The sequence below is a fragment of the Argiope bruennichi genome, chromosome X2 (assembly GCF_947563725.1).
Source record: "Argiope bruennichi chromosome X2, qqArgBrue1.1, whole genome shotgun sequence".
NCBI classification, from domain to species: Eukaryota; Metazoa; Arthropoda; class Arachnida; order Araneae; family Araneidae; genus Argiope; species Argiope bruennichi.
In genome coordinates, this window is record NC_079163.1 from 58,468,193 (window position 1) to 58,483,404 (window position 15,212).

General features: G+C 28.7%; 1 protein-coding gene across 1 annotated transcript in view; it reads left to right on the top strand.

Moving 5' to 3' along the window:
• Window positions 1–15,212, top strand: part of LOC129960836 (cubilin-like) — a 131,616-nt gene that overhangs the window by 86,524 nt on the left and 29,880 nt on the right. Inside the window, exon 6 of the mRNA XM_056074505.1 lies at window positions 2,476–2,629. Within this exon, the coding sequence (XP_055930480.1) occupies window positions 2,476–2,629 (154 nt within the window). The remainder of the gene's footprint in view (window positions 1–2,475; window positions 2,630–15,212) is intronic.

Below are 15,212 nucleotides of genomic sequence, written 5' to 3' on the forward strand. Positions count from 1 at the left end.
ACCCGAAAAAAGCTAAGCACATTTTGAATATTAAATCCCTGTCAACAATATCAGTTAATTACTCCTCAGAAATTACTCTATTCCAAAGAAGTTACTTCTTGCAGAGAATTCTATGACAAATACAACTACTTCTGTAACAAGAAAAATAACACCAAGTTAAAAGACTACAGCGATTATTTCCCATCCTTTAAAAACATAATTGTTTTGTCACATTATTTTAGTTTCTTGTTCGAATCTTCCATTTCTTAATCTTTAACGCTCCTTTGTCATCCAAAAACTAATTAGATGCTTATAATGCTTCGCTGGCTGCATTCGCCAAATAAATTCCTTAAAAACAACGCATTTGCTTTGATTATCAAACAAATCAACATTGCTATCTCAGTAAAGGTATGTCTATATTGTTTGAATAAAAAAAATATATGTAATTAAAGTCTAAAGTTCATGTTTTCCTTTCTTTATTTCATTTCACCATAGTTAGGCAATTGTAATGACTCATTTTTTAATAATGAGGATTTTTTCATGCGATTTTTTATTTTTTATACTAATTACAAAAGTTTTAGAATGTCAACTATTTTATATATTACCGGGTATCAGTATATCAACTATATGTTTGGTGCAACGTATCCAAATATAGCAGCTTCCTCAGCGAACTCATTGTCCAGCCCAATCCGCCTTCAATCTCATCTTAATCTTCCTTTTGGTCAGATTTGAAGGATTTGTTACGAAAATGATGAAGCTCAGTTCTGGGCTAATTCTGAGTTATATGCGATATTTTATGGTAAAAAACATTAATTAAAAAGAAGCGTTTCATTTGTTGCAAGAAAGATTTAGTTCCACTCGTTAGGTTTCGTGTTACTCTAAGTATGGAATTTCCTGTCTATCTTTGTGTCTTGGTGTTACCTCTTTCTAATTAAAAATTCTTCAGTAAGCATATTTTCACACCTTAACATTAAGATTGCAATATATAAATGTGCAATGGGGCTATTCAGCAAATATAGTAAAACCTGTTTTGTGCGATCCTTTATCCTTTCTTATGAAATTTTATTTTTGTGCGATTCTTTTCGTGCGATATATGAATTACAACGGCATTGGCACCACTGTAATGTTTTCTATCAGAGTGTATATACATGTACACTTCAAGACGCTCTGTTCATTTGTTTTAAAAAGTATCCCGATGATGCGCATTCAATTATTTTAGCTCGACGCGCTAGCAGCATACGTTTCGTATTCCGAGTTTAATCCACGATTCACGTGATTTAGGATTCATTTTATAGTGTGATTAAAGGTAAATAAATTATTTTTGCTTCTATTTATATATAGTTTCTATGATTTTTATTTCACTTTTAGACATAAGTAATACCTTAAAATAAATAATTGTAGCCAAGAAAAAAAAAGTGAAAAGAAAGACAATTTCATTAGAAACTAAACTTCTAATATTAAATAGATTAACAGACGGTGAAGGTTCCACAGCTGTTGCTAATGAATTTAAATTAGGTGAATCCACTATAAAAGCTAGACACAAACGTGCGAGTAAAATTAATGAATCTATTAATAGCGCAACAAATGATAGCAATAGAAGAGCATCATATTCAAGAAATATTGTAAACTTCTTCATGTATACAATGAGATATTAGGCACTTTTAAATGTTTCCATATTTAATTTATTTATTTTGTTGGATGCACTTTCTAATGTATCTCGTAAATTATTGACGTATTTTCTAAGGGCGACTTTTTTTATGCGGTCCCTGCCCGCCGCATAAAAAAAAATTCTGTAGTATGTAGTACAAAATTGTTTATTATATGTAAGTATTTATGAAACTTCCGAAGATGTTTTGTGCAGTTTCTTTTATGCGGTCCCTATCTACCGCATAAAAGCAGGTTTTACTGTACGTATGATGCATGTTTTAAGATTGCTTACAATCAGGTAAAGCAACAATTGATTTAAGCGTCAATGAGGGGGAATGTGACGGTTGAAAACTGTAATTTCATATTTATAAAACCATAAAATATAATTTATTTAATTTGAAATTTTCATTCAATAAAATATTCTGATAAGGTTTTTTGTAAACTTTTTTCTAGAAGTTGATAGAACATGCATTTTTGGCAAGAATCCCACAATATGCCATCATCCACAATATGCCAATCCCACATATGCCATCTTCAAGTTAAATTTTTGAGTGAAAATACTTTTTTAGTACATAAGAGCAATTAAGTAATTTATCAAAAGATATTTTCACTCGGCTTAGAAATTTGATCTGCCGAACAATTTCCAGGATTTCCAAAAATTTGAAAAACTGAAGCTTCCTTTTTTTTGTGACAAACTACTCTATTCGGGAACGTCTAAGATTTTAAACTTCATTTTCAATTAGTCTTAAGCGTTTTAAGGATATAAAACTTAATACGAAACTTCGGCAGATATCCTTTTTTGTTGCGTATGTCAGTTGATGTCTAACGACAAAATATTTTTCTTTTCAGCCAACTGTGCTGATGTCGAACTTTCGATCTACGATGGTTATTCCAGCTTCACTTTTAATCCGGAAATTATGAAGAAATACTGTGGCGATTTGAAGTACTACAAGAACGTAGAAGAAAGAACCCAAATGTCGAAGCGGAACCGCTTGCTTATAAGGTATTTCCTGTTTCTATAAAAACTTCATTTCTTCTTTTGATTTTCTTTAACTAAGAGAATTTTTATAAGCAAAAATATGGGGGGGGGATTTAATTTTTAAAAATTTCATTAGAAAAGTTGTTTTTCGGGCAAGATGAACATTTAATTTAATACAATTCTATTCGTTTGCCTACTTTTTTTCATAGCTTAAATTTTTTGTTTCATAGCACCTGATAAGAAACGGTTTCAACGAGAAATACAGGTTCTCTGCTAATCTGAGAATTCTCTTGATATTATAAGGCCGCGGTGGCCCGGTGGTAAGGTCTCGGCTTGTGAGTCGTAGGGTTTCAGGCCCGAGACCCGATTCCACCGAAGAACCGTCGTGTAAGGGGGTCTGTTGCGCGTTAAATCCGTCATGCCAAACGTCCTCCCGCTGGTGTGGTGTGGCGTGGAGAGGGGGGGGGGAATGCCAGCTCAGGTGTCGTCCTCGTCATCTGACCATGGTTCGAAATTACGAGGTCCGTCCCAAAGTAGCCCTAGTGTTGCTTTACAACGGGGCGTTAATATAACTAAACTAAACTAAACTCTTGATATTATATAATATATTATGCCAAAAAGCTTTATTTGGAGCATTTAATATGAAAAAATTAATTTTTCTGTATTAATTCAATAAGCAGTACAAAATGAATATTAATTCTGGCCCGTTTATGCAGATACAGTTACTCAAAAAATTATTGGGACACTTAGCACAAAGCTATTTATAAAACTATCTATAGCATTAAAATAAAAACAAAATGAATAAAGAAACATTTGGTGCACAGTTCGTAAGGAAATTTTTTGGATATTTTAGAATTATAATTTGATTTAACTTTTCAAATATATTACAAAGGCAAATGGGAATCAAAAAAGTCTTGGGACACTTTTGAAACGAGAAACTCAACAAATATATAGCACGTCAATAGAAATTGAATTCACTACCATTTTTTTAGACTATAATTTTTAGCACAAAAGTTTCGGCAGAGAAGATGATTTATAGAAAAAATGGCGAGAAATAACGATATATCGGTTGATGTGCGAAATCTTGTCATAAGTTATTGGGAAAATGAAAAATCAGTTCGCTATATTGGTCGTATCTTGAAATTGAGTAAGTCTACCATTTTTAAGATTATTCACGGGTTCAAGGAAATAAATAAAATAACAGAAAAAGAATAACAGACTTTCAAAAATCTTCGGGTTTTCCAACATAGCATTTAGCATATTCAAGAAGTTTGTTCACATTTCTGGCAGGTAAGTATGGTTTCTTTTGTCGTGTATATGCTCTCTACATTCCTTAGAATGGAAAAAAGTCCGTATAGTTCTGTGGATGCACATTGACAACAAATTCCTCCTTCAACTTTTATTGATATATTTACTGCCGAAATTTTTGGATTCTTTTTAAAAAATCTCAGCATCCGTCTTTCCGTTTGACGCAAATAAAACTTTTTGGATCGACCACTTCCATTAGGTCTTTGAACAAATCCATACCCTTTATACATATTAATTACGTAATGCACTGTTGAACGAGATCTTTTCACAAGTTTTGCAATATCTTTTCTTTCCATAGTTTCGCAATTAAGTTTTTCACATCTATAAAAGTTTTCTTTTTCTCCATTTCTGAAAATATAAACCAGAAAAAAAATTAAAACAACTCCAACTGAAATCTTTGACTTGGGCTAGAGCCAAAAAATACTCTGTATGTCTTTAAACTTTGCATAAAATTTTCGTATAGCAACTTACTGTGCAGATAAAATAAATGTCAACTTTTTTAGGGGTGGGGGCAGTGAAAACCTCAAAATTTGTTCTTTGCATTATTTAAAAATAGATGCAATATTAAATTGAATTATATTACGGTCATCTCAATCTGTGAAGAAAATAACTTTATAAAAAATATTTGATTTTGAAAGCACAACTTGATAGAAAATATTGAGCCACAAAATGGATTCTTTTCGATGTCCAACTTTTATTTTAATTAACTGTGTTATATTTGTGTTCTAAGTTTACTGAAAGTTTGGTTCGGCGTTAATTTAAATCGAAACTAAAAATTTATTATAATCTCACTAAATACCATGTGAAATTAAATTTAATATCTAGAGGAACATTAATTTCTGAAATTTAAAATCCTTAAAAAGTGTTATACGCACAAAATACCTACAGTTAAAATGGGGAAAGGTTGTACTGGTAACATAGAGAACGAGCTAACCTGACACTGCATTCACAAAATAGTGGGCGAAATTATTAACATGCAACGTCCTAATTCTTGAATTAAATTTAAAGCAAAAAAAAAAAAAAAAGCAAGCGGATGGCGGTTTTTTTATAAACTTAATGCAAGAATAATCCAACCAATGTTGAGCTATTCTTGCAAACTTGAGAAGAATAACTCAACACTAATGGATCTAAAAGATTCATTCATAAAATTTTAACTTTTTTCTAACAGGGCACGGGGAACTCTGGAGGTTGATCTACGTTGATCTAGAGCTACCGGTATATACTTGAGCCGGTAGATACCGGTATATCTAGAGCTACCAACACAACTTCGCACATATAAACTTTGGAGAATAAGAATGTACACCTCGGAGCGAGTTTTTTTAAATATTAATTAGAATTTAAAATAAAACTTAATCAAAATTCTGGCATTTTTCCGCGATAACTTCCGAAAATATTACAGTATAAAAATTATTTTTACACCTTTTTTAAATTCAAAAATGCATCCTGTCAATCATATTGAATTTTTTGCCGTGATAATTTTAGTTTAATTAATTTCATTTTTAATTTTAAAACAATTTTAATTAAATTAATTTCATTTTTAAATTTCTTAATAATTTTAATTAAATTAATTAAATTTTTAATTTTAAAATCCTTTTAATTAAATTAGTTTAATTTTTATATATTTAATCAATTAAAAAAAACCACTTTAAGTATGTTTTCCAACAACAGTGCAAAATTATGCAAGATTTCTGAATGAATATTAAACGTATCACGAACGATAATTAAAAAAAAAAATTTCAAGTCATTGTTCAAGTTGCATATATTTTTTATTTTTATTTTACAATCCAAATTACCCTAACACAAAAAATAATGAAACGTGTAATAAATTAAAATTTAACTGTTATGTCCTTGGCACAAATCATTATTGGCAAAGCAGATTTTCGGAAAGCAAATAATATATTTATTTAATTCTGAGAAGCATTTATAAAGGATTTAAATTATCTCTCAAATATACTATTAACATGACGAAAAATCACAAACTTTACAATATTTTAGGTTGGATACATTGTTAAAAGACTAAAAATAGCAGAGTGTATCCATTTGAATTTTATTCGAGCTGACAGAAAATGATGGAAATACACAGTAAAAGGAACAAAACGGCCCAAGGTTTCTAAAAAATACATGAATTATAAATGCTTCAAAATATGAAGCTTAAAATATTTTGCTGAAGAAATTATTAAGGTGAAGTTGCATAAAATTTTTAATTGAAAATTTTAGCGACCATTAATGCAGGTGAACCAGCTGGTCGCCAAAGGTGGATATTTTATTAATAAAATATAAATAAACTTTCTTTGGTAATGATATTCGAGACTAAATATTTTTCGTTTAAATCTTTCTCATTCCTTTACAAAGGGTTGCTTATTTCGGAAATTACTGAATTTGAAATAAATATCTTTATTTCTAATTCGAATATTTGGATATCACATTAAGCGAATTCTATTTCTTATTGTCACTCTTTAAAAAGTTTTTTTTAATCCACTTAATTGTGATTTATTATTTCTTCAGGATATTTGACGATACATTTATACAAATAATAATGACTAGTATGTACATGTGTCGACGCTTTTCAAGCCAGTACTTTTGGCCTAATTTTACCAAACTTGCCACTTTTGTGGGTAGAATATGCTCAACGGAACAATATGTTAATAATGTAGATGTTTTTTCGCGATAAATACCTGAAATATTATAGCATAAAAATGATTTTATATGTTGAAATCTCATATTACATATTTTTTTTTATCTTCAGTTAATTTCTTTACAATTTTAAGCATATTTTATAAACATATATTTCATTTTTGAAGTGAAGCTAAAATCGTTTTCATTTTTGCTACTAAAATTTCAGTTTAAGGATCAGAATGACCTTTTCCAGCCAGTTTATCGGATTAAAATTCCATAAAGCATGTTTGGGATGCTCTGGGAAGAACTTTATCCAGACATCAACCCAACGCATTCTATTATTTAAATTTCTTGCTGTTGGAAGAGTGAGATATGTTGATGCAATCATTTATCAACAATATGATTTTTAGCTTGAAATCCCTTATAAGATTTATAAAATTAAGTGAAATGGTCAAACTTATTAATAACTGGATGATATTCAAAATAGCAGGCGTCATATCCAGATCATTTATAGTCTCATTTGCACGTTTAAAAATTCTTGCTTTTTATTTTGTTTTTTCAATTCCGACCATTAGTTCACACTCACCCTATGTATATTTATATATATTGTTCAAATTTTCAGTCGTTAGTAAAATACTTTTTATTCATCCACTCAAGTTCAAATACATTTTTTTAACTTGTAGTAAATGACACTTGATGTTAACACAGTTTTTTCAAACTTTAATTCATTAATTAAATTAAATTAATTTTTAATATTTTAAATAGTTTTAGCAGTTTGCAATGAAAATTGAAATCAACAGGCAGAAGCTCAATCGGTAAAATGCAAGAATTTCAGTATTTTTCACGTGAAGGTGAAGAATACGAGTTCTGTTCTTGCGAAAATCAATATTTTTTTGATGCTTAATAATTTTTTGATAATTATTTAATAAAAAGTACCTAAAATAAAATTTTTCTTTGTTGACCTATGTAGGAATTGAATTTTTATTTTTTTTATTTTACTTGTTTACTGTTAGCTGTCTAACAAACACCATAGCAGTAAGCACTATATTTCATTGCAATAAAATGGTTGTTTTTGGCCCAACATTTGTACACTTGTGTTTGAAATGACGAATGATTGCTATCTTTTCAACAATCTCAGCTATGAAATTTTTTTTTGGTATCCTTTTGAATTACAGCACTTTTAGAAGATTTAATGGTTGGAAATAATATTATGACAATTGTTTAGGCTCACAAAAATCACATTATTGCTTTGAACGAATTTAATAAAAATGTGGATTTATTGTATAAAATTATAATGCATAAATGAGCTTTCAGAAAAATTCCATTTTATCTCAGAGAATCAGATTTCATCCAAACCCCAGCAATTTCTTTACTTAAACGAAAATATTCCATTTTAAAACTGTAATAATAACAAAAACCACATTATTGCTTTGAACGATTTTAATAAAAATAATTGTATAATATTATAATGCACATTTGAGGTTTCAGAAAAATTCCATTTTATCTCGGAGAGTCAGATTTCATCCAAACCCTAGCATTTTCTTTATTTAAACGAAAATATTCCATTTTAAAACCGTAATAATAAAATGTAAGCTAGTGAAGAAAATCTACCCAGTTTAATTTCGAGTCTCGACAGTTACGAAAGAAATAAAAGAAATTACTTTCAACAGCAGAATTTTTTATTATTTGTGGGCAAATTTACGGAAACTTCGTTTTTAAAATTTCGAGGTCGAATTCCATTTACAATCGTGAAAATAAAAAGAAGTCATTTTAATACTCTGATTAAGTTAATATAATATTTTCTTCGGTAAAAAGTCTGTTGTAAGATTTATTCATTCTTTAATGTCTGATATATAATTAATATAAAATTGTTAAGAAACGATTCCATTTACAATCGTGAAAATAAAAAGAAGTCATTTTAATACTCGGATTAAGTTAGTATTCAGGTTTCTTCTTTGAAAGGTCTTTGAAGGATTTATCCATTCTTTAATGACTGATATATAATTAATGTAAAATTGTTAAGAAACGATTCCATTTACAATCGTGAAAATAAAAAGAAGTCATTTTAATACTCGGATTAAGTTAGTATTCAGGTTTCTTCTTTGAAAGATCTTTGAAGGATTTATCCACTCTTTAATGCCTGATATATAATTAATATAAAATTGTTAAGAAACGATTCCATTTACAATCGTGAAAATAAAAAGAAGTCATTTTAATACTCGGATTAAGTTAGTATTCAGGTTTCTTCTTTGAAAGGTCTTTGAAGGATTTATCCATTCTTTAATGACTGATATATAATTAATGTAAAATTGTTAAGAAACGATTCCATTTACAATCGTGAAAATAAAAAGAAGTCATTTTAATACTCGGATTAAGTTAGTATTCAGGTTTCTTCTTTGAAAGGTGTGTTGAAAAATTTATCCATTCTTTAATGACTGATATTATATAATTAATATAAAATTGTTAAGAAAAGATAAAGAAATATTTCAATTCATGAACAGTTCCCTTGTTCTAATGATGCTTCTCTAGAAAACTGTTAGGATTCAATGAGATTTACACTTTTAATCCGATTAAATCACAATTGAAATGATAATGCATCAAATGACTCTTTAAAAAATTTTAGCTCAAAAAGTTAGTTTTAAAACGATACTAGAAAATTACTTTTTCATTTATGATTTCCACTATCTGGTAACTGAGAATCGGTTTTTCTTATTTCGAGCGATGGACTTTTCAGTCAAATATTTATGATAATTTTAAGTTTCCAATGGCTGGGAACTTAACTATCACTATTTAACTAAAAAATCGCTTTACTTTGATTGTTTTGCATTTTGTTTCCTCTTGTTGGGAATTTGAATAATATTTTTTGAAACACACTGTAATAATAATAATAAGTTATTAAATTCGTTACAAAATAGAAAGTAGGAAATAAAAATAAATCAAACGTACTCTTATTAAGGTACTAAAAGTAGAAAATCTTTTTTCAGAAAGCTGAAATGTAAGCAAAAATCGCTAAAACATGAGGCACTAAAAGCAGTGTAAAAATGAAATTTAGACACAATCAATGATATAAAAAAGTTCTTTCGTATTTAATAACAATTAAAATATATTTAATAAAACTCCAGTATTATTTATTTAATTATAATATATTTAAAATTTATAAATAAATATATATTTAATTATATATTTATAAATATATTTAAAAATTAATTAATTAATTTTAATAAAATTCTTTTTTCTCAATCCGCCTCTTATGAATCATTAAGTTTCTCCAGATTTAAAAAACATAGTAATTTTGTATATAAAATAAAGTTTGTTCCTTAAAAAATATTTCTATTATTTTCTCTTTACTATACAGCCACAGAAGCTATATAGAGAAGGAAATGAAATTAATAACTCTGATACCACTGCCGTTTTTAGTTTATAATGGCAAAAAGCAATAACATTTTAAAATTCCATATGTATTAAACAGAGATCCTAATATAAAAATTTCATTAAAACGTCACCGATTCCGACTTAAGTATGCATATATAGAGTGCAGATTTTTATTGCGAGTTTTACCATTTCAGAAAAAAATAAGCCCGATTTGCATTATATTATTTTACAAATTTAAGTCTATTTCTTCTGCTATTCGATCTTAACTAGTTTCTTTCTGCTATGCAAGCTATCATTTTGCATACTCAAATTGAATTTCAAGATTTCATTCTTAAAACTTTGTCACAGCTGACATCTGATTCGCTTACTGCTATGTGAAGTGGGAAAGCATGCGATTCTCTCCTTTCTTTAGTAATATATTTTGATATTTTATCAACATTAGAATGTGGCTCTGTGTGTTGCTGTAAATAAATGCTATTATTCTGAATAAATATGCGCCATTTGGTATGTTAACCAATAATTTCTCGAATATAATTTATAGATCTGAATTTGAGATTAATAATCGCAAGTTCTAAATCAATTTCGGCGTATAAGACAGAAAAATATTAATTAGAATAAAAAAAGGTAATGCAAATGAAGAAATTTTTCAACAAGATATGTCGCTTTCTTTTTAATAGACAGCATTTTGATATCATATATGAAAGCTGTTCGTTAGAAAGCAATGAAGGATAGACCAAAGTAACAAAACTTGGAAATTTTCTATCAAAATATTTTCAGTAAATAAAATATATCTCTGTTGTCTCGACATTTAGACTCAAATATTAACCTCTAGCTTACGGCCGGTACAACTGTTGTACCAGATTTTTTTTACCTTTTCTAACGGCTCGGTAAAACTGCTGCATCAGCTACGAATTTGAATTTCGTTCTCCCACTTGAACTTTCCTACTAAACCCTAATTGTCTCGTAAAATCTCTTCCCTTTTGTGTCGCACCCCTTAGGGTCAGGAGATTTCGTCCAGCAGTTGTTATAATTACTGTTGGCGCTAGTATGTCTTGTGAACCCTGCTTTGGCGAATATTTTTTTAAGTAACATTCCTAAGAGGTATGGAATGAGTTTGCATAATTTCATTTGTGGGAAATACTCGTTGTTAACTTTCGTCTTTTCCCCTGCTTCTTAATTTTTTTAACTTTATAAATTCCTTAATATTTTAACTTAATATAATTTTGTAACTTTATAATAATATATGGTTATAGTTGGACCCATCTATCTGTCTAAATATTTGAACAAGAATTTACTTGAAAGAATTTACTAATCATTTGAACAAGAAGAATTACTTGAAGTTTTATTTCTGGCGGAATGGTATTATGAAGGTAATCGACACCCTAGATAAATTGTTACTTCTTATCTCCCATTCGTCACAAATGATGTAGAAAAACTAAATGGAACCTCGGAGTTTTTTTTTTCACTCTGTCATTAAATTTTACATTGAACAGTTACAAAACCCTTTGTTTTGTCTTCATGCTTACCCCCCCCCCCTTTTGGAGTCTTGGGCATATATACTTCCCAATCACTAATGTATTAGTCTAACACAGTACTAAAATGACCTACAATTTTTTTCAGCTTTAAATTTTAATACTTGAACTTGATATATTCCTGCTAAAAATACATTTTGGTTTTGATTTTTAAGTAAGCTGTCGGTTTCAGCATTATTTTTCATAATTTATGAAATCGATTGATTTAATAATTTATAATTAATCATTCATTAAAAGTTTTAATTCTAATTTTAAAATATTGAAGAAGGATGTTAAAATCTATCAAAAATAATAATTAGTAGTTTTTCTATATCAGAAGAGAAATATTAAAATCTTTATACCTTCATTTCAATCCACTGAGAAGTTACTAAACACTTAAATTATTCCAGAAATATTTGTATTGAAATAAAATAAAGTAGCTGCATAAAAAACTCAGGAATTCAAGATTTAATTTTAAGCATTTCTGAAAGATAATCTTAATCAGCTGCTAGTAAAAATACTTGTATTTAATAAGGAATGCTGATCATTTAGAATGCCAGATATATTATTTTAAGTTTTTTTTAAAAGTTTTTGGCTAACTACTTTTCAGCGTAATATTATCACAATGTAATCTTATGTGTCGAATTCTAAGTAAACCATATCTAATCTTACTTTTTAAAAATTGTCTTAAATCTGGTGATTACCTACGTATTAGTAAATTTTTCTGCAGAAAAATAATTTTTTTTTCGTTGTTATTCGGGTATTTATTGTCTGCAAAATTGAGCATAGTTTTGAAAAATACTACATTGCAATGAATAATTGAAATTCTCAGCAAAAAAAAAAAAATCACTATAAATTGTAAGAATTGACAATGGAATAGGAAAAAAATTACTAGTAATTATAGTAAAAACCGTTCGAACTGTGTTAGGAATAAAAATTATATTCGATTTCTGCGAGCGCAATATATTAATACTTAAACATTCAAAGATATTTTAATCTAGAAAACAGCAGATGGTTGTTATCTGTGTTATGCATAAAGAAATAAAAATATCTTTAAAAAGGAAATATAAACAATTAGGATCTTTATGCATGATATATAAATCGTCACATTTTATCAAAATTGATAAGTTAGAAGAATAACAAAATAAAATTCACAATGATGTGTTCAAGCTTTATAGGAATTAACTTTACAGCTTTAGTGATTCTTGAGAAATTTATTTAATTACAAATACGATTGAAAAATTGGGAATATTTTGTTTAAGGTGCTAAAAATCAATACAGCAGTTATCCTATTTATAATTTATTTAATGCCTTAATATTTAATTCAATACTTTCTCCTACAGAATTAGTAAACTAATGAAAAAAAATAGATAAAACTGCGATAAAAAGCTTTTTCTTTAATGTGCTAAATAACAATACAGCAATTATCCTATTTACAATTTATTTAATGTCATAATATTTAATTCAATACTTTCTCCTACAGAATTAGTAAACTAATATTTCAGGGAAAAAAAATAGATAAAACTGCGATAAAAAGCTTTTTCTAGGATTCAGTCGTGGTAAAGTCGTGGTAAAACCGAAAAAAAGCAACCTGGTTACGAGGGAGAGGACACATGACCAATTACACTATGGGTGGTCGAAATCGGATAAGTTATTTCCAACAATCACCTATAAAAGAAGGGGAAAGCATCTTCTAGCTTTTCTCACTGAATGCCCGTATTCAAAGTAACTTTTCGGAGTTTGGGTTCCCGAAGCTTAAAGGTTAAAGGGTAGGACAAAATTACAGCCAAAAGCGACACTGCTTTTATTAATAAAAGCACAAGACATAGAAGTTCATACTGAGCGAAGCATTTTACAGATTTGTGAAGAAATAAAACGCTGAATCATTTATAGTTCGGGCATCGAAACATTTTTTCTGAAAATAATAAAATTTATTTCATAACAAGCTCTACTTCGAATACAATTATTCGATTTCTAATGCTTGAAGTTCTTCAAACAATTACAACTCATCAAATAGGAAAAATAACTTGCCAGAGAAAATGAATAAGGTTAAAATTACATTTTAATGATAGAAGAATGCAGGTGAATATTTCATTTCAGCAGAAGTGAGTATTGTAGATAAAACTTTTGATTTTTGCTTTAAATGATAGGTGGAGGTAATGACTGGTTCATAATTTCTGTGTTTTCCTTTCTTACAAAGACAAGGATATTTATTTTCATCGTCGCTTATTTATTCTACACATGAAGTATTCAAATTTATTGATTCTCTCAAAGTGACAAACTGTTGTATCAGTTTTGATCGATGGGTTTTCACAAAGCATCTACCAATCGCTTTAACGAAATATTGAAATTTTGTAATGTTTGTCACTCGAAGTTTTAATTATAGATGAAAAACCAGTTTGATATTTGGCAAAGAGGGAATAATTTTTAATTTTGTTTTTGATATAACGACTTATTATTATAAACATAAGGAAGATAGGTTTTCCTTGTTTTTATGATATTCTGTCTATTAAGAAAATCGCCAGTTTTACATTATTCAATTACAAGAATAGAATAAGATTTGTGATATCTATAATATAACAAGAATATAAAAATAAGAATTGATTTCAGAATATAATTACGAACAGTTCTCATAACGACTGATTTGCATTATTAAGAAACGAAATATAAAAAAGTAACTCTTTAGTGAGCGATGTTTCGCAGAATGAATGAGGAGGAGATATCTTTGCGTCACATGCTGGATTGACCTATATAAGTCTATTTTGAGTGTTTATTTCGAGAGAACGAGAAATTTTGACCAAATGCTACTCTGAAGGATTTCAGCAAGTGACTCTGAAACATTAAACGACGATCTTGTGTTTCTGACCAAGATTGTAGTGTTAGAGGTTTACAGAAAAGATTTCGATATGTTGGTAGGAGAACGTTCCCGCAACTGCCAAAAAGACTTATAAAGCTGCATTTTGTGTCACAGTAAAAGGCTGCAGAGGAGTAGTAGGAAATAATAGACTCAATAGAGCAATAATTATCTAGTGAAATAAGGGTTATACTGAAAGCAGTGGTAAATTATTGTATCGTATGTAGAGAAGGCATCACCTTTATAAGGCTATGAATGTTACAAATTCATTTAACGATAAGGCTATGTTCTATTTTCTCCAAATTTTGAAACTTAATTAAAGACAAATGACTTTAGACAATTTTCTTGTAAAAAAAAAGCATGCATTATGAATAGCGAACGTTTCAGATTACAAATACGATTTGGGAGTTAATTATGGCGAGATTCTGCTGTATTTCTGAATCATTCTTTTGGTTTATTTTAAGTCAAGTGAAAGCTGAAATGGATTTTGTGGCATTTTTCCAGTTAGCGGGAAGATTCAAAATTCTTCCCGCATGATAAGTAAATAAAATACTTTACAGAAATTTAAAGAATGTTTTTAATGAAAATGCGCTCCATTGAACGATTCAACTTTGTTTCATTTTGTCTTTGTAATGAACTAACTAACTTTGTAATGGATAAAGTCATGTTCTTTTGAAGCGATCAAATTATCTGAAAAATTTTTATGCACTCGTAATGATGAAAATGCTGCACTTCTCGGCCTTGCTAAATGGATTCAAACAAATGAGGATTTGAAAGTATTTAAAAAGGCATATTTGAACAATTCAAGAAGCAACACAATTATCCCGGTAATTGGAGATAATTTGAATCATTTTTGCTAATAGTTTTATTTACATTCAATATTGGTAGACTGAATCGGCTGATTGTTTGGTTTGGTTTAGTTATATTAACGTCCCATTTGAAGCAA